This window comes from Pseudopipra pipra, chromosome 2, assembly GCF_036250125.1.
Source record: "Pseudopipra pipra isolate bDixPip1 chromosome 2, bDixPip1.hap1, whole genome shotgun sequence".
Taxonomy (NCBI): domain Eukaryota; kingdom Metazoa; phylum Chordata; class Aves; order Passeriformes; family Pipridae; genus Pseudopipra; species Pseudopipra pipra.
In genome coordinates this window covers 51,834,553-51,855,587 of record NC_087550.1, presented here as the reverse complement: position 1 = coordinate 51,855,587, position 21,035 = coordinate 51,834,553, and the positions used below count along the sequence as shown (strand labels likewise).

Here is a 21,035-nt window from a genome sequence, read left to right as displayed (position 1 = left end):
TTCCCGGCTGGACACTCCTTGCTCGCTCGGCCCCCTCTCACACACCGGGGCACCGCAGCCCCCTCAACACCGACCCCATCCCGGGGGGCCGCGCAGAGCCCGCTCCCCTCGCGCGCGCAGTGCCGCCGCGGCGGCGCGAGGGCCCCAGCGGCCCCGCGGGACCCGGGCGGCGCTGCCGCGATCCTCGCGCGCGGGCGGGACCCCGGAGCGGGGTTGGCGGGACCGGGGCCGCCAGGCCCTGCACTTACCTGAACGCGGCTGCCATGGCGGCACCGCCACCGCCCCGGATGTGGCGCCCCCTGGCGGTCGGCCCGCCCGGCAGGCTCTGCGGGCGGACCGGCCTTGGCGGCGGCTGTCGAGCCAGCGGCGCTGGCGGGGCCCGGCCGCGAGGGGGCGCCAGCGGCTTCCGGCGGCAGCGGCGGGCGGTGCGGCCGCATCCGCCTCGCTGCCGCCGCGCGACCAGTCCCCGCGCGCCGCAGGGGGCGATGGCGCCGCCGCTGTCTCTGCCCTTGTCCCTGTCCCTGTCCCTGTCCCTGCCCGCGGCGGCGCTGGAGACCCTCGCCACCCTCCTGCTCGTCCTGGTGAGAGCTGCGCACCGCGGTCACGGCAGGCCCGGGGGGCTCCGTGGCGGGGGCGGTGCGCGGTGCCGCCCCGTGCCCGCTCCCGCGATGCGGAGCGGGGGCACTGCCCGCGGGTCGCGGCCCTGCCAGGGGGTCCCGGGGGGCTGGCCCTGGAGCAGCAGGTGGCACCTGGAGCCGTGCGGGCAGCAGCCGGCGGGGCTGCGCTGGTGCGGGGGTTGGTGCAGGCAAGGCGTCCGAGGACCTGCGGAGGGGATAAAGACGCCTTGGGAATTGTCCTGGTAACGCCCGTTCACGGTAACAATTTGGGAAATCGCTGTGTCTCTGCGTGGCTGAAATACCCTGCAAGTTGTAGAAATTGGACACCCTGGAAGGTGGAATTCTGCTGCCTGTCCGCAGTGCCACGTATGCCTCCTGCCCGGGGAGGTGGTGGAATCCTCCTGTCCACGTATGCCTCCTGTCCATGAAGGTGTTTCCTGGACGTGGCACTCAGTGCCATGGTGTAGTTGACCTGGTGGTGTTCGGTTGTAGGTTGGACTCGATGATCTCAGAGGTCTTTTCCAACCTAATTGATTCTGTGGTTCTGTATGTGGTGTTACCAAATAAAGTGCTCCAAACCCCAAGTTCCATGGCTTTATTGTAGCTATTCATAAGGTGATCAGAGCCTCTGTTTTGCAAGCACATGGCTGGCTGGTCATGAGCCAAGGCCTTGATTTCAGTGGCGCAGGGTGGGATCAGGGGCCACACCAGTTTGTGTGCTCGGGATTACTTGGGGAAGGGGCTGTGTGCGCTTGGACCACAACTTTGGAGGCATCTGCATGCTTTGCAGTCAAAAATAGTAACAAGCTGACAGTGGTCAGACTAGGAGTAACCAAACGACATGAGAGGATTTTAGTCCTGTGTGATTCAATCAGTGGATGAAGTTCCACAGCATTGACCCACCTCATTATTGAAATACATTTGGTTACCCTTTGTAGCACATTCAACAGCTAAGTCAACTTCTAATAGAATGCTCAACAACTTTTCTTATTTCTTTTTCATCATAGATTTGTGCAATAGCTTACATAACTCCCAAAAAAATACCAACCCTTCACCGACGCAAAGAAGAGAAATTCTTCGTAAGCGCTGAAGGCAGGAAAGAACCTGTACGAAGTATACATGATCCCCCTACAAGGGAACTCTGTTGTGATGCCTTCACATGATGACAAAGACTGGTGTAAGATTTTTCTTGTTTTGAGGACAAGAAGAAAATCTATCTGTTGTTACTGTAATAATGCAGAGGTCAGTTATGTTTGGGGTAGATTCTGGCAGGCCAGATTATGTATCAGATTTTGGACACAATTTCCAGAAAACAGTCCAATTACATTGAATTTCAAAATTAAGTCATTGTATAACTTGATTTCTGCTGCAAAAAATAGCATGGGGCACTTTAACTACGAGTCCTCTATTTTAATGAACCCCAGAAGAATGGTTGTTCATTGCTCCTGTAAATGCTGCAAGGCAAGAAGTAAAAAAAAAGACTTTTAAAACTGATTTGAGAGCTTTCCACCCTTTAAACAGCAGCAGCTTCAGACGAGCAGAAAAAAGGATGATCTCACAGGTTTGTGTTTGACTTGGCCGTAGATATGAGTACCTGATACTGAGTGAAGGCTTTCAGATGTGATAGAAATAATCAAACATGGTAATACACAAGCTGTCAGCTTGCTTAAGTAGATAAAGTCAGTGCCGGTTTTCAAGGTCAGTCATGAAGAATGATTTCTTTTTTTTTTAATCTTGTGTAGAGAATTACAAATTTCAACATGAAAAATTGGTTCCTCAGAAGAAATATTTTTATCATGTCTTTTATCATGTGTGTGATTTTCTTCAGTGTTCTTTTTGCAGTCAGAAAGGACAGAACTTCAAGTTGCAGCTGCTAAGCTTGTTTGCTGAAGGTAGTGTCCTATGAAAGAGTCGATTTGCTCAGCTTTGCTTTGTGGTTGTTTACAGCTTGCTTGTGCAAGTGCTTTTGGTGCTTTGCCTGTTATAATCTACTAACCTGACCTCCTCCACCTTTTCTCTAGTACCTCTTATGATGGATGAAGCTTTGGATTATCTAGAAAAAAGACAGGTATTTTCTTTTTGCATTCAAAATTCATTATTTTTTGGTGTATTATGTATAATAAGCAGTCATCTAGTTACTTTGTTATGTTAGTGTATATTAAACAGTAATACTTGGCTACTTAGAAGTAACACTTCCGTCTCTTATCAGTTATTTTTAGATCAATTGCAAAAAAGTATTTTTAAATTAAGTAAAAATTTAATATACTGCTATGCGATGAAAAAATCTTCATGTGAATGTTATCTTTCCAAGACAAAGCTAAAGATTAGCCATACATTTAACTTTCTAAACTAAATCCTAGTTTGTTCCAACAAGTTTCTTAAGTATCCGTTCTTCATTATGATTTGTTCTCTGGGTAAGAAGCCCATTGTGAAAGTTTGTGGATTTGTTCTGTTTGGGTTTTCTCAACAGTGATAATGTTCCGAGTGTTCATCTTTTACAATTGAATTGATTTTTCAGTTCTGGATGGTAGCATGACAACCCAGTGTAATGGTACGTTTGTCAAGTATGGCAAAATTCTTTAATTATGCCATGTTAACAAATTTACTATATCATATTAGTGTCCGTTGGCAACCATGAATGATTTAAAACCTGCTGGAGAGAAAAGAATAATAATGTTTGAAAGACCTACTGCCTACTTATGAAATTGGATTAAATATATTATTTCTGCTTTTATTTTCAAGAAGCGAGACTTATGAAGTCATAGTGGCTAATGATGGCAGTAAAGATCAAACTACAAAGGTAAGAAAAACAATTGTCTTCCCAAGCAATCAGAGGTGTGGGGTTTTGTACTACGTTTGTGGAATGTGACAGTTTTTGCATTTATATTTTGGTACTTGAAATAGTTGACAATTGAAGTTCATATTTCTGAGTGCTTTCTGTCATTGTTCTTTATGCATCACAGATGTCACATATGCACATGAATACACATATAATTCTTTTGCAAATTCTAGTTTTCTTGGTTGGCAAGTGTGACAGCCATTTTCCTGCAGCTGAGATTCTCAGAATTCTAATCCTAACTCCAAGAAATTTCTTACAAAATACTCTATGTATGCATAGTGATGATGTGAATATAAACTTGAGGAAGCTAAAAAGTCTTTTAAAATACCCAATTCATACTGTGATTGACAGAACATCTGACATAGTTCTTCTTCACACTCTTCATGGCATTGTTTATTTAAAAATCCCTGTGTCAGTAGTAGTATTTTCAAAATAGTTCTGTATTCTTCTGGTTCAACTTTGATGTATGTCACTGGAAAGGAAGGCTCGCTAACTTGAGGGCTTTTTTTACTACTGCTTGGAAGATGTTTGAGGTAGCTACTAAAATGCATAGTGCTTTTTGATTTACTTTCCTTAAGCTTGTCCATTAAGGATTGCTCGTAAATACTTTTGACTACTGTGCATTCCTTCTGGCATCTCTTTTAACTGAGCATACAACGGCTGCAGGCCTCTGGACTTACAAGCACTCAAGACAACCTTTAGAAAAAATTAAGATGAGAAAACTCATGCTTTCTCTTCCTCACAGCATGGAACAAAATCTGCAGATCTTTGCAGTGTGAATGGGATTTTATATCAATGCGAATTTTTCTTTAAAACCACAAACAGCAGCAAGACAAGTGATAAATAGGTGACTGTAATAGAAAATTATATTTCTTTTATTAACTATTGGTGTTAATATAAAAGGTCTGTAATAGTATAAGTTAAATTAGGTTTGAGGTTTTTGGAGGTGGGAGGATGGGGTTTGGAGTGTCCTGTTCTTTTGAACATGACTGGTTTCTTCAGTCTTCTTGTTTTGACTGTGAACTAGTTTTTATTTTCCCGAACAGACTCCAGCGAACACTGGCAATGCATTTGTGCTGACTGAAGTGGTTATACCTCTGTGCTGTTAATTTATTTTGTTTTAAAAGGTGAGCAAATGTAAACTTCTACCTTGATTCCTGGGTTTGTTTTATGGTGTTTTTTTGTGCATCTGTCAGGTTGCAATGGAGTACTGCAAGAAATATGGAGGTGACAAAGTGTAAGTGCTTTCTTCAGTAAAAAATCAAGGGAAAGGAGAAGCAGTCAGCATGGTAATAGATACTTTCATCTCCTTCTCTGTTTGAACCACCAAATATACAGAAGATAAACTTGTGCTGATTGACATTTTGAATTCAATGCATTAACAAAATGATTATGAGAAAACTGAGTACAGGTTCTATAAATTAAAGCAAAACCTGTTTTTCAAAATAAGCTTATTTGAGATCTTGGAAACAGTATTTTCTTGCCAGGAAGATCAATAATGAAGACATTTTTTTGTATGAGATTTCAAAGGGTAAAAAAACCCTTGAATTTCATATTCCACTTAGAAATAGACTTGTGTTTATAAAAGCCAACCAAAAAAAAAAAAAAAAAAACAACCAAACTGTTACAGATTGAAGTTAACTTTTTGTAGACAAAATACAGCCAAATTTGCAAACTTTGTTCTTCAGGTCATAGATGTGTTTTTTAAAATGGCTAATAAAGAAGCATTCTCATCCAGCAAAGTTTGTTTTTACTGAAGCCCACTGTCATCACCCACACTCGATAGCAGAAACAGCACAATTTATGCTTTCACATAGACATTATCCTGAAATCATGTTGTCCTAAAAATAAAACAGCTGTTAGACATTTTGAAGGAATATTTTTTCCTAAGATGAATAACACTTTACTTTTACGAAAAAGACTAGTATCATCTGTGAGTTATCAGTGACTTGTCTTTATCTGTATTTTTTGCTCTATCTTTAATGTTTCAATTTTATTTTTTTTATGAAAAATGAGTAAATATAGGAAATGGAGAGAACATTATATTAGAACATATGGGACTTTTGTAAAGTATATACTTCTGATGTTATTTCAAGAGAAGGAGAAAATTCTCTGTGTGATACACTTTTGCAGTGCAGAGTGTAGAGTGGATGTGTATACAACTACTTCCTTGACAGGGTTTTCCAAACTCACACATGCTTGGTTGTGACAGTACTTCGGTCAAACCCACTGCTAATTGTTTTCCTGTCTGGACCCCTTCAAAAATTGTGAAATTTTTCTGACCGAGAATATGGCAAAACAAGCTGTGAGACCTGTGCATCACAAACGTTTTGCAGTGAGACTGTGACTTAAGACTGAATCTTAAATTAGTTTTGAGAAATAGCTCTTGAATTCTCTTGAAACAGTGTTGGGAAAAACTACCTCTGCATCCTCCTTTCCAGAGCTGAAATGACAAAGAAAAGCCATTCAGTGCAGTGGCAGCTGCTAATCACTGCTTCTTGTGCTCCCTTCTACAGCTGACTGTAGCAACTTGTTGACTTTTAGATTTTGGTTTGTGAAGCTTTTAGTTTGGAACCTTCTCTTCAGAGGGATTGTTAGCCTTTTGTGTTCATGCACTGTGTGTCACTGTGGGACACCACACAGTGTGTAAAGTCTCTAGATGTTATTATAAGTTGGTAAATTGTGGTTAGTAGCAGAATATTAAGACTCACTTGTTGTGTTGAATCTGTGAGATATCACTGTTCTTGTTACTACATTAGGTTTTTAGAGTCTTTTGCATATAGCTTATGACAAATACTGATTTCAGAATTGTTGATTTTTATTGACTATTTTCATTGGAGGGTGTCTTTTGTTCTCAGGGGAAAAAAATTCTTATGGCTGATGCAGATGGAGCTACAAAATTTGCAGATATTGAAAAAGTAGAAGAAGGTCTAAAACATCTCCAGCCATGGCCTGTGAGTATAAATTCTCATGGCTTTAGTTTAATACACATGCACAGAGATTGACCTTTGTAATTCTCTTCAACTTTTTTGAAATCCAGCTGAAGATGTAGGTGTAAGTCTGAAGACCTAGGTGCAAGCTTAGAAGGCTCAAGAATGGGCGGTCAGAAAGAGCTTCCACAGAGTTCTTAACTGCTTTGCATCCAGTGGGCCTACTTCAATACAGTACAGAATGCTCTTTTTATCCTTCCTTTAACTTCTTTGAAGTTGTTCTGTTCTGTGTAAATACCATGTGTTGCCTACTTAGTTTTCTTTGTTAACTGTTTTGCATTTTCATTTTATCTGATGTCATCCTGTATACCTTTAAGGATGCATCTTAATTTCACCTTCTTTTAAAGAGGTTTTCTTTTATCAGGGTCCTTAGTTAAATAACAGTGTTTGGAAGAACTTTTATTGTAAATAAAAATTAAAAAACCTGTGGAACAAGAACACCTCCCTGGATAGTCATTCTTTTTTGAGAGCTTGACTTGAAAGAACAGAGGTTTATTTTCTGTTTAAACACATATGAGTGAGGTACTTGTAGCTAGTTTCCCAGAGTGCCAGAAGTGATGTGCAAGCTTCCAGCCAGAGCTGCAAGGGATGTGCCTGTGAGTTCAGAAGCACAAGTACAGGAGCCAACAGGCAGCAGTGTGACCCTGATGCTTTTTGCTACGAGGGCAGCAGCAGCTGTAGATTTGAGAGATTTTATGTGAGAAATAGTAGCACGAGAACAATGCTAAACCTTTCATTTTCGTTGCATTTATTTAATTTGAGGTTATGTGTTTTTCTAACACCATGGCATTTTATTTGTTTGAAGGTACATCAGTGCAACAAGTACTGCATTCTGTTACCCTTCCATTGCACAATATTTAAGGAAAACATTCAGTTCCTAGGAATGCTGCATGCTTATCTGTGCTGTTAAATATATATACTGTATTCATACAGTAAACAGTGTAACCTAAACCAAACCTGAATAAATTGAAGTAATTTGTACGCACCATATGCAAACTGTAATAAACTTTAGATTGTCTGTAAACTGTAGAAGAGACTGATTTAGGCTCAGAATTTAGCAGTAGAAGAAGTGCAGCTAGAAGAAGCAGAAAAGTATAGTACTTTGAGGTTTTTATATGGTTGTCAATACAAGATTCCACTGATTCTGAAATACTAGTTTAAGTAATAACTTCTTAATTTATATTCCTATACAGAACCAAATGGCTATTTCCTGTGGTTCTAGAGCTTATCTGCTCTACAGTTTTTGCAATTAAAGAATCAATATTTGTAAAAGAATGGAAACTAAAAATAAGGAAAAGATTGTCATAAGTGTAGGTTGTGGTCCGTCATATACAGAGGATGTGTTCTGGATTTCAGGCACTTTGTACTTGTTTCAGTCAGTGTTCCAATTTATAGATTTAAATTTTTGAGTTGAGAACAGGTCACAAACAGAGCCTCTAAACCCTGATAAAATTGGTAACTAGTAACCAGTACTGGGGCTAGAGAGGAAGGAAAATGAGTTCATTTATTACTGATTCCCTTGCAGTGCAAGAGCTTGACCTGCAGATCTTGAAACCTGTTTAAAGTGATTTAAGGATAATTAGCAGCCAACTGTTTAAAGAGTATCTCAATTCTTGGTAAAGTGGTGTAATTCTTCTGTATTACTCATTGTAAAATTTGTGAGTTTTGAACACACAGACAGTACTGTTCTGTGTGTGGCTCTTGTGGAATAAACAGTGATGCATAGGCGCATGACCTTATCTTGCATCTGGTTTTCTGATGTCTTGGCAGAGAGTAGTTGACAAAGTACAGGCATGGGACTTGTATTGCAACAGACACGTTGCTGGGCTCATTTTTTCAGCATCATTGGATGTGCTCATCATGTTGAATGTTTTCATGAGTAAGCTTTGTTTATACTGCTGCTTAATACTTGAAATAATTCTAAAATATATACACAACTACTAAAATAGTTACAAAATTTCAAAGCAAGATACACTGATAATGTTCAGAAATTTGAACCCAGGAAAAATGCTTCATTGTATGATCAGGTACTGAATGCAGATAAACTTTCTTCAGTGCACTCATATTTCTTTTCATCTTTGAAGGTCTTGCTACATAGGGGAGAGGACTTTTATCTTTTAATACAAAAGTACAATTTTTAGGATGTGTCTGTGCTCTGTTTCCTGTTTCTCCACATATTTCTGATTTTAATAAAGGAATCACCGACTGATTAGGTAGAACTGATTTGTTTGAAATACATAGCCCATTTCATTTTGTCATCCAGCTGTCCCTAGTCTGAAACAAAAAGACAGAAAGACTACTACAGTGGGAAGAAAATACCCATTCTGTAGTGCAATAGGTATAAAACAGTTGCAGAATAGTCTTTTGGATGTTGGGATGTTTCTCTGTACTTAGTGGCATCTAAAACGGTAGAATGAAGCTGTGATAAGCAGCTGTATAGGGTTTATTGAGACCAGAATTTCACCTTAAATTCAGTCTGAAGACATCAAGAATTCTGTTCTGTCTCCAGAATTGTTAATGTACTTTAATGAATCTAAAATATGACAGGTATAAATAGTCTTAGGAGTGATAATCATAACCCAGGAATGCCTCTTTGTGAAGTAAGTGCACAGTTTCACTGTCTGACAATCATGCAGCCTCTTAGCGCTTCCTTTTGGCACTAGTGGCAGCCTTGTGTTCTTGGTCACAGAGCCAAAGAAGCCACAACAGATCCACCATTAACCTGGGACTGGAGCACTTTTTGAAAGGCACAACCTATGGATTTTAATTTAAGCCAAAGGCTGTTGCATAATAAGCTGAGCATCTTCTCATTTTTCAAGTGAGGTTCTAAATTATTAGTTTTGAAGGCATCTCTTTTCACCCAGAGATGCTTACCAGTTAAATTGATCGCTCCTAAAGATTTTACTTGGTTTGCAGTCTTAGATACAATCGCTTCAATTGAGCTTAAGACCAGCAGTGAGTTCAGAAGTGATTTGTAGATCAGAGTTCTGGTTGTTTAGGAACTGTCTTGAAAAAAGACTAAGAGCGACGTCTGCAAATCCAAACTCCAGCCTCTGGAGTCCATGGACAAACTTATCCACATGATTATTGCATCAAGAACAAAAATGTAACCAAAGAGTAGGCTGGGAGAACATTTACCAGGAACATAAAATATATCTCTGAAAGCAAAAGAAGAAAAGAGATGACTGTGTAACATTGCTGGAAATATAAAATGAAATATTATCTTACACAGTAGCCTTTACTTAAGACCTGATATTTACTTGGTCCATCATATACTGCAAAAAGATGCATTCTCGAGTAGCATTCTCTTAAGTGCCTTAACATGGTGTGTGCAAGCTCTGGAGATCATTCAGTCTTGAATGAAAGAAGTTGGGTGACAAATAACAGGAGATGCTCCCATCTGGGTTTTTTAATAATTAAAAACTTCTTTAATTTTTGTGTTGGACTAGCAGCTGGAACCTGTTTAATTTAAATGTGTATTCTTAGGAGTAGCACTTTATGGTGTCCTGCTGGCTTATTGTCCATTGTCTGTCTTGGTAACTTTTGAATTTATTGCATCTGTTCAGCCAATTTTTAGAAAAACAAGAGGACTAGACAGAGGGAAAAAATAGCTTGTAAGTGTCCAGTGGAGTAGAGTGTGTAACATGCCATGCCATGCTCTTCCTCCTTCACTCTTCTTTTCCTTGGGGAATTCCCAAAGAATCGTGCAGAAGATACTGTGGTCTTCCTATTCATTATTTGAAATCCAGGTGCAGGTTCCTGCTTTACTTAATAAAGCATTTTTCCAAGTGAAAAACTGCTGTGAATTGGGGAAAGCAGAAAAAAGAACTTGGGACTTCCCTTATCCTAGGCTGGGCTTGACTGGCAAGTCTTTCCCTCTCAGCTGTAATTTTGTTTCACTGTAACAATTGATACGTTCTATTTCCCTTCCAGTGCAAAACAGAAACAGTTTACAAACTTCGAAAGCTGTCACAAAACAGGATTATTGTCCTGTAAGACAGCTCTGTTCAAGCACTTCACTCATCACTTAAATGAAACCATCTTACTTACTGCCTTTTGTCCACAGCGCTCTCATTTTCGAACTCGTCTTATGTACAGGTTCCACTTCCTTGTTTGGTTTCTCTGTGTCAAAGAGATCAGGGACACACAGTGAGGATTTAAACTTCTAATCAGAGAAGCTGCCTTGCAGACTTTCTCAACTCCTCATATAGAAGAGTGGCAAATTGTTCCTTTTTTTTTGTTGTTGGGTTTTTTTTTATAATGGAACATGGTTTTGAAAAAGTAATTTTAGTATTGCAGCTACTATGAAGCATGTCATGTCTGTGTATAAATCCTAGCTGCTCAGTTTAACCAGTTGTAGTACTGCTTGCATGGCAGCTTAGATTTCTTGTTATGTTCAAATATCCTGGTAATTGCTGGAAATTCTATGTTCTTTACAATTCAGTACTGCTTAAGCAAAACCTTTTACCTAGAATCAATATCTGATGTTTGTAATTGCTGAAGACTCAAAGTGAAAGCAAATGCTTATTCTTTTCTTTTCTTGCTAAAATATTTGATGAGAGGACTACTGATACATATCATTAGTTTGAGACAATAGAAGATGATTCATATTCTTTGAATTATTTTAGAGCTCCTTTTGTTGTAATTTAGCTAGAACATTTCCCTTATGAGTGATACGGTCATGAGTACTGTTAAGGGACTGAAACACTGTTTCCACACAATTACTATAATTTCTGTAAATTTCCTGCACCGAAATTGTTGCTAAAAAGGATAGTTTAATTAAGTATAATCAAATATTTTCAAACTGTTGTCTTCATTCAAGAAAATCTCTCGTGGGCTGTTGCTTGCTGACAGAGAACAGAATTACTGAACAGTGTTCCCGTACAAAAATGAGTACAAGCCTACAGTGCCTAGTCAATTCCAATACATCTAGTTTTAGGTTGAGGTTTGGCAGTGATAGCTGAGCTACATTGCTCCTCCAGAGTGAAATTGTGAATGTAGTGTTTGGGCACACAAGTGTGGAACATAGAGCTTCTGTTGTATGGAATCTGTAACTGTGAGCAGTCAATGTTCAGAAAATCACTTTGTCTCACTTTTCTACCCAAGTGGTTTGCATATTGCTCTAAAGGAAACTATAGCTGAGCCAGAAGTATGATTTGTGCTGTTATCTCCAAACCCAAACTTGATCTGTAAAGTTCTGTAAATTTCACATAGAGGGATTTTCTAAATACATGGTTAAACACATATGTGAGGTCCAGAAGTGCACATCCCAAAATTGCCCTATTTAACTTCACTTTATAAATTAAGTTCTTCAAGAAGAAAACTGAAAGAAATAAATGAGAATAATCAGTTTAAGCTGTAAAAATGCAATCTTAAATTTTATTTTTTTTTCAAACTGAAGATTCTGATTCTAATTGCACTTACTGATTATATAAAGTGTTTTCTACAGAAAAAATCTTAACAAGTTTTCTTCTGCCACTTCAATTTTGTAGCACCAAAGGAATGAAAGAGTAAAAATAAATGTGCTGTACCCCATTATCTGGGAATAGAGGCAATGAAAAAAGGATATTGCTGACTTATAGTAATTATATTGTTGATGTGTAACACACCAGATTTTCATATCTTAATTCATTGCGCCTTGTATGTACTGCTATAAAATTGGCATTCTAGTCTTGCACTTTTATTTATAGTAATCCAAAAACTAATCCCTTATTTATCAAAAATGTACTGGTTAGTGAAGAGGAATGTTTGTTTTGTTTGTCAAGGAAAGAATAACACAAATTCTTCCAATAAAGAAGCTCTTCAGATAATTCCAAGTCACAAATTTGCCTAAAACAACAATAGTTTGTTTGGGTTTTTTTAGTTTGGTTTAATTTTCTGCTAAAACAGGAAATACATTGTCTGGTTATATCTTCATCTGTCCATCAACAGTCTCTGTGTTTCCCTGCTTTCAATTTCATGTTTATTGGCTAATTTAAACCAAATCTGGCAGAACAGTAGAGATTTGAAGATCAAAAGCTTTGGCAAGTTTTGTGGAAACTGAAACCCTCTTAGAGGAGAGAAACTCAGATAATTGCCACCGCTGAAGAAAAAAAAAACTACAATAAGGATTCAAAAGGCACTTACCAGCTTCACAGCTAGTCATTTAGCATCTGCAACTGGAAGATAACTTGTCAGTGGACAAAACTGAGTACTGTCCCTTTCCCAGTTAATATTTATAAGACCTGAAAATAAACTGGGACATGGGGAGATATGGGGAATATGGGGAGAGTGGATAAATTAAAAGAAATTATAGGCCTAAGTTAAATGTCAGTGTTGTACAAACAAGTGCAATAATTGCAGTTGTAAATTAGATAGGGACGTCAAATAGTCATCCCACAGATCTTCCATAGATACTTTTGTATGTAATTATGTAAGAAGCAGAAATAGGCCAGTAGTGGAAACCTTTTCTTTTAAACAAATCTGGCCCCTAATACCTTTCCATTGCATAACGTGTAAAAAGGAAAATAAAAACTGGTTAGATATTGTGTCATAGAGGTTCTGTACCTACCACAAGTATGAAGATGTAAGAGTAAGAAGTAGTCATCAGTATTGTATTTCTGCTGGAACCTGGAACAATGTGGGGTCCCCAGCTGTGTTACAGAACAACTCATTCATACTGAGACCAGTATGAATGAGTTGCAGAGAAACCACTATCTTGATATTGGGTAAAAGGCTCTGAAAGCTGGGTTTGTTACAGCCTCTGCATCACTGCACTGGAGCTATTCAACATCTGAAGAAATTATTTGATTCTCTTGGAGTCTTAAAATCCTACAAGTGAAGTGCAGCTCTGTTAGATATTGAAAGAAGAGTTCAGGATGGTCAGAGCTCAGATGTTCTGGGAATAATGGAGAATAATGGAGAGTGCTGGAGAATATTCAACAAACAAGCATCATTTAATCGAATAAAAGCCATCTGAGAGCATCCTGGTCCTTGAGTCTGTCGAGGGCTCCCCAGCTGCTGCACTGGAGTATGTGGTGAGCTGTTGAAGGGAATGAATGTGAGGCTTCTGCGAAAACCAGATCATCTGTCCTGTCTGCTCAAGTTTTGTCATGCTTGGATTTTTTGGGGTACTACAATGCTAGGTGAATTCTTATGTGAGCACATAACAAATATTTAGATTAAAATTCATGCAAAACGTGTTTACTCATGATGTTAATATAAAATTACTATAAAATCAGCTACCCAGTAATTCCTACCTGCTTAGACCTTCACTTTTTTATGCTTTCTTCATGTTTTCCATTCCAGTGGACATTGATGGCAATATCACCTCTTTAATGTTGAAAATACTCGGAAACAGACCACATTTTTCTTCTTGCTGTGGTGAATTTGATTTATAGTTGCTTATATTTAGGAAATCTTGAAAGCAAACTGAAGTATACAAGGAAAAATTACAGTTTTATCATTATGGCAATAAGGATCATGTAACACTTTTTAAAGAGAGACCAACATATTTCCTAGAATATTTTGTTAATCTACCCTTAAAGTTTAGAAAGAATTTGAAAATCAATAGATTTTGCAAACTGTTTATATATTCAATATTAAGTAGTAATGCCTAAATCCTAAACTAGCTTTTTAGTGAGTGTTCTCATTGTCTTTTTGTTTAACTGTTCTTTGGAGAGCTGGCTCTGTATATATGAATGCAAACCAAACATTCTTGAAATTTACTTTCTAAATAGCAGTGTTTTGACATTAGTTTGAAATGAGAGCAACCTTTTGAACAGAGAGCATATGCTTTGTGTTTTAGGTTCTGAATCTGATTACACCATTAATCTGTTTTTCAGAAATGGATGGAGCACATTTTTTAATTTAAGACTTAAAAGAAAATTAAAAGAGATATTATAAAAACATAACAGAGACAGTTGTAATTACTTCAGGCTACAAAAGAAGGTCTAGTTCTGCATCTACACTCTTGACTTGAGAAATGTAACTGTGTTAAATTTTGATGCACAGGAGAAATACTGGAAAATTAAATGGTCTCACTGGCAGAATTTTCCTATCTTAAATTTGATCATTGCTTTCTTCTGACAACCAAACAAAATTATAAATTTCCTTCCAGCCAGAAAATGTCCATCCTTAGGAGAACCAGACATAGCAGCGATTACTGTCCTACCTGGAATAATGATAAAAAACATAGTTCTAGTCCTGGTTTGATTGACAAACTTTTGTGAAGTTGCAATTTATTATGATATTACCCAAGCCAGGAGATCACTGGTTAGATCAAATGGTTGCTATTACTTTTGTCTATAAAAGTTGCCTTGTGCACTGAACAAGCCATGCTATTTCACTTTGAAAACTGGAAAGATCAATATAAAAAATTAACATTTGTTTATCCAGTTTGTCACTAATCTCTAAATGTGACTCACCATATAAAAATTACAGAAAAATAAGCATTCATATTGCTACAGGGACTTTTTTCCCACTTCTTTGGCATTGTAGACAAACACAAGCAGTGGAATGATTTTTTTTTCCTGTTTTTCTGCATGGCACATAGAATTGTTTATTAATGTCTAATCAACACAAAAACATGTTGCTATTTTAACTTTGTCTCTTTTGTTTTACAAAAAGTCTTGCTCCTGGCACACAAATATGTGGACTTTCAAAAGCCCCAGTTTAGCTAGAGCAGTGCTGGCAGACTAACCCATTTGACATCTTGTTTCATTCTCAGACCTCTTTGACTATTGGAATTTTTCTCTACCCAGTAAGAGTTTACTGGAAAAACATATCGTGAGTGTACAAAAGTCCTGAATTCCAGTTAAAACTTTATAACTGAAGGTCTGAATTTATTTTTTGAAACTCATAATATAGGACCAGGAAAAAAAGAAGAGTCCTAGTGCAATTTTAAAATACAGAATAATTTTTCAGGATACGTATTTTATAAGCTCAAGCATTTTAAGGGTTCAGTTTAAAAGGATGGAATTCAATTAAACACCTACCAACTTGATGTTCAAATGAATTTTAGCCAGCATTGTCTTAAATTTAACTTAACCAAAACACAACTACCTGGAGAAATTTTTCTTTATTTTACATTACATATTAGTGTCAATTAACACATAATGGAGCCACTGTTAGATCGGGAAATTGTTCACACCATATATTTTTGTGTGTCTAAATTTTGGATCTAAACTTAGCTTGGAGCCTGAATTCATTCAGGCTGGAGCCAAATTTAGGTATTCTGAGCTGTGTGTCCCTCTTCCAAGAGGCACTTACTTTCAGTCTCTGCAGCAGGATGAAGTACATGGTATGAGTAATACCTTGCTGTTTCTAAGAGTGCTTTTGTCTCATATTAACTAGTCACAAATGGCTTCCTGGCAAATCGCACTCACCAACTCATCCACTGGTGTGGCTTTGATCTCCTCTAGGACAGGCTCCATGTGACATACCCACACTTAAATCCTGGCTGTGGAAGCTTCTGTATGGTTCTTCTATACCATCTGTGTCTGGTGATCTGCAGTATGGATGTCATGCTATCAGTGTATTGAACATACTGCGGTCTTTATTCTCTGAAAGGTGGTGGAGGAAAGGGAAGAAAAAAGATACCCCAGTGATATTCTACTAAAGTCATTCTCCCTTCAGCTTTGAATAGGTTTTTTTTTAATTTTGGGATATGTTCACTGTTACCCAAATGGCAACCACATGTTCAACCTGATTAATTTCTGTACTTTTAATCTTTTACTTTGAGCACTGTAGTTCACAGAACTATTTAATGTTGTTGTTCTGTGATGTATATGCTGACATTCCAGTAATCAGTTGTCCACAGGAATTGTTGCAAATAACAGTTCACTAGGCTAATACCTTATGTAGTAATACTTTTAGAGGAGCTCATATAGTCTAATTCATCAGACAATTATTCTGCGTCTCTTAAGATTTTTAGTCATTTAAGTAGTAAGTATTACAAAATTAGGTTTAGTCTTAATACACATGATTCATAAACATTCAAAGGTGAATACATGGACATTTTGGCTTACAAACGTAAAATGTCAGCAAAAAAATTAAATAATATAACTTCAGCAAAAGAGACTGTGGCGTAATTAATGAAATAATATTCAGCCCTCATTTAAAGAAAGCAGTAAAATGGCAAGGCTGCTTTGAGCAGATTCAATTCACCAAGGAAAAAAAAATGTATTCCTGTAACTGTTTTGGTGACAATTAAAAGGTCTGTGTCCTGATCAAAATCAAATTTAGAAAATAGCTCTAAACTCTCCATACACAGTAAGCGTAGTCTCTGTAGATAACATCTGTTTATGCTGCCTTTGCAGCACATTTCAAAGTTGACTGCTGTTGTTGCATTCATTAATAGTTTAGTAGAAATACACTGCTAAGAAGGAAAGGGTGGTTTGAGGTAGAAGGAAGTAACATCTGAACTTGGCTAGCAGCCTGCTAAAGTATGACTCTGTGCCTGCTCTTGATCACCTGTCTGTCTCTTTCTACCCTTTCTGTAATGTTAAATGGAATTACCAATGACTTGAATTCAAGCAACCCTTGAAGCATGAATGAGTAATGTGGGGGTTTTATTGCATACATTTTCTCCAGTAAGAGAAGATTTTTTTTCATTTTAAAAGAAAAATGTCTTGGACTTAGCAATGAGAATTTAAGGAGAATCTAAACTTAAGAAGTTACTGAGAGAAAATGTGGACTAATGTTGAATCGTACTTGACTGCCTCACAGCTGCATTTTCAAGACCCCTCTGTAAGCTGGCCTTGAACATCTGTTCCCTTGACTTCAAACTGGGAATCTTACCAACAGCTTGGCTAAAATGTTTCCAGTTCCTTAACCTTCAAGGTTTAGTTTTCTGGGGAAAAAAAACCCAAAACCTCTATATTTGAATATATTTTAAATCTAGTGGAAACTACATGTGGAAGGCCATTGACAGTTTTTTTCCAATAGGGACTAGTATTTTAAAAAGCTGCTTACTGAGGGGAATGGGGGACTGTTTAGCTTAAATTCCAGTTATTAAAACTCATTGAAGGAACAAGAACATCCCTAGTGACATTCGAAGACTACAAAGAGGAAAAAAAAAATAGACCTAGCAGTCAGTAAATCTAAGAAATTTAACAAAAATCACCAGAATCTTCATAATTGTGATTTGCATTCACCCTTGTCAGTAGTAGCTACTGGCAGTTTCATATGCTGATTTTTACATGAGCATTACAAGCTGCTAAGTTACTTGTCTGATATCAAAAGCTTCAGTGCTTCGGGTCCAGAAGGCCCATTTGAGCATGCAGTTGCAACAATGAAACACACAAACAATTCTCTGTGCAGAGAACTGAGAGGATTGAGGTATATTTTGGACAAAGTGGGCAGAAAGGGGCAGCTGATTTACAGCAGGATCACTTCCCCAGTTCATTTTGCTGCACAACCTGCAAAAAAGTGTGCCAGCAAAAAACACAAGTGTCTCAAGAGGGTTTCTATGTTGTGCTTTAAATGGTCACTGGATAAAGTAAAACTGTTGTTCAGGTTTTGTTATGCACAGTAACTTAGGTAATTTCTCCCTTCTGTGCTGCTGCCTTGAGTTTCTTGACTTAGAAAGTACAAGGAGAGATCATCAAATTGGCGTAAAGCCACAGCAGGTAGTTGTCCCCTTTGATGAAACTCCTAAAGATGTGGAATGACACTGTATGTTTGACAGCTTGGTCTTCATGGTCTTTAAAAATGTTTAAACCACGATAGTGGCCGCAATGAAAAGCGAGCAGTGGTCTGAATACAGCATGACCAATATATACTTTCAAAAACAGAATGCAGTGAAGTGTTGTTGTTACTGTTGTAATATGGTATATTGCCTGTGTTCTGAGATTTTCAGTCAGGGAAATAAATTTCCCTTCCATGTGCATCTGACCTGTAGAGCACTGATATCAACTGCGTAAAACGGAACAATTAGTTCAGTTATGCACTTGATACCAATTAAATCAGGCAAGGGATTTAATTAACATTGCCGCTGTCTTTCTTCTAGAAATAAGTGTGACTATTTTCTATTTCCTGTTCTTCTTCAGGGCGTTTGACATGGAACTTCTTTATGTAGCCCAGCGCTTGAAAATACCTATAGCAGAAGTTGCTGTTAACTGGACTGAAATAGAAGGTAAGCAAATTGTTTATATTCTTGTAAGATTCCTTACATGTCAATCCAGAATAAAGTGTCCAGTGGTCTGCCCATATTTCACTCAGTTTTGATAACATACAGCCTTCTTTCCATACAAATTTTGAACTTCCTGTCCTTGCCAGCCGCCTTCCATGGCTTGGTACAGGAAGAGTAGGTGAAGGAGTAAAAAGGGAGAGAAACTCTGCACTCCCACTGGAGGCAAAAGCAGGTAGTTATACTGCTAGGACAAAACACTACTTTAACATGTCCTCTTGCTGTAATGTGTTAATAAAAATAGAGCAATTGTAAAACACTGTGCAGGAAGCCTGACCATTGTCGCTTATTGATTCAACTCCATTTCACTGTGTCTTGCCTTCCAGAATTCTCAGCTATTAAGGCCTCCTCTGAGGCACCATCTCTTCTGAAGATGTGATGTTCTTTCAGACCCATAGGGAGGTCTCTGACACTGGGTTACTGGAAAGTATAGCTCCATGCATATTTTGTCATAGCAAAGCCAGCTGAAGAGGTACTGCTTGCTTCTGCTCACTTACCTCCCATCAAATGCAGTTCCTCCATTTTTTTTTACCCTTTTTGTGGTTTTGTCTTTTCTCAATCTGAATCTCTTCCCCTCAACACAACTCCTGAACAACAGATAGTGCAATGAACTGCAGTGATGATGAAGGGTGCAAGTAGAGAACATCCTGAGACAGCTTTGCTAGAAAGGTAAAGCTTCCTTTCGATGCAGTTCCACACGTGCATTACACCTATCACAAATGTTAGCAGAGATGGAAGAAAGCTTCGTTTCGTGGTGTAGGTTCCTTACTTGCCTGAAGATTGGCACATTCATATTACTGCTGTAAGATAAGGTGGTGGTGCTCTTCTCCAAAGTTGATAAAAAGATCATTTGACTAATTATTGGTGTTCAGGTTCCTCTTTACTCCTGTCATGGACTGTGCATCTTGTCACATACATGGAATTACTGTGCTGCTTACAAACTGGAGTCTCCCACCTGCGGCATAATGTAATTACTATAAAGCCATAACTTTCAAAATATAAATTTTTATTAATATTAAGATCTAGGTTGTGTGACTGAGTGTGCTGAAAATGCAGAGTTTCAAGACTGCTTAGGTGTGTGTCTTGCCAGTGCTCATTTTTTTCTAATAATGTCCTGATTTTCTTCTTCATTAATCACAGGTTCTAAGTTAGTAGAAGTTTGGAGCTGGCTGCAGATGGGCAGGGATCTTCTTTTTATACGACTGCGATATATGACTGGTGCCTGGCAGCTGGAAAGAAGAAAATATAATTAGGTTATTTACATTTTCCAAATATATTATTATATTTAATGGAACATGAGAACAGTTTCAATCAAGTGAAGTAGTGATGAAAGCTGAGGTAATTTGTCATTGCTCCTCCTCTTGTATGTTTCATTTTTGCAGCATGTGTGTGTTTTGTAAGATTGCTGGCAGGGAATTTGTACATTTTTAAAAGAGAAAGCATTTCAAAAAAGATTTTCTTACCTAGTAATCAGTTTTTATTTTATTAAATAGTAGCTTTAACATGTCTTATAAATTAATTCAAATAAATATATCTGCTTTTGTCTCATCACACTTCTGGAATTTCCATACACGTATTAAAAAGAGGCACTCTATTCTACATTGTGCAATGTTGTGTCATGAATGACCTCAACCATTTGTTTCTGTGATATCTGGAAATTTTAGGCCATATTGCAACTTGAAATTATCATTCATGGTTCACACTGATGCATGTTTAGATTCAATGTTATGGGAAACATTAATGGATTTTACTGAGTTATAACAGCAACGTTCTTAAGGTTGTTCTCAGGACTTTTCAGTAGTCTCTTAAAATTCCAAATGTTTTTGTCTGAAGCTGAAATAGTTTTCCTGAGATCAAACTGCAGATCATGTGCAGACTGTAGAAGGTCCAAGACCAAGCACATTTAGTTTTAAAATGTTGTCTTTTATAAATGTGTTTTGTTTGTGTGTACTAATTATTCCTGCCTACTCAAGACTAGAAGTCCTTGACATCTACAGGTCTGAAGTGAAGAGGGTATGGAAAGCTAGTTCAGAGCATGCAAAAATGAGACCCAGTGTACACTGGGGGGGCTGTGCATTAGCAATGCCAATCTGATGTTGTCACACTTAAAATGAGATCAGAGAGGGAGGGAGGGGTCTTGAGTCTTTCATAGTAATGTCATACTATGTTACAGTACAGTAACCTAGTTTCATTTGTGCTTTCAAAATAGTTGTGGATTGCCAACAAACTAAGCCAGTCTGTCTTTCAGAAACATGTACAAATTTCAACATGTAAAGAATGAATGGTATATGGTTGTACTTTGACATGGAAATTCACTGGTGATTTTTCTTATTCTTTCTGTAATATTGACTTGAATTTTGTTCCTGTTAGGGTTACCGCAGTTTTCTATCAAGTGCTGAAATAAATTCTCAAAAAATATA

At 38.1% G+C, this 21,035-nt stretch overlaps 2 protein-coding genes across 2 annotated transcripts in view; one reads left to right on the top strand and one right to left on the bottom strand.

The window, feature by feature from the left end:
* The window catches only part of LOC135409675 (exosome complex component RRP43-like), a 9,544-nt gene extending 9,162 nt beyond the window's left edge, over positions 1-382 (bottom strand). The window contains exon 1 of the mRNA XM_064645563.1: positions 249-382. Coding sequence (XP_064501633.1) covers positions 249-265 — 17 coding nt within the window. The 5' untranslated portion in view covers positions 266-382. The remainder of the gene's footprint in view (positions 1-248) is intronic.
* ALG5 (ALG5 dolichyl-phosphate beta-glucosyltransferase) lies at positions 264-21,035 on the top strand. The gene is given in 8 exon segments (XM_064645564.1): positions 264-581; positions 1,625-1,755; positions 1,757-1,794; positions 2,639-2,685; positions 3,360-3,417; positions 4,503-4,583; positions 18,476-18,561; positions 18,942-21,035. Coding segments are annotated over 5 exon segments (549 nt in total). The 3' UTR covers positions 3,375-3,417; positions 4,503-4,583; positions 18,476-18,561; positions 18,942-21,035.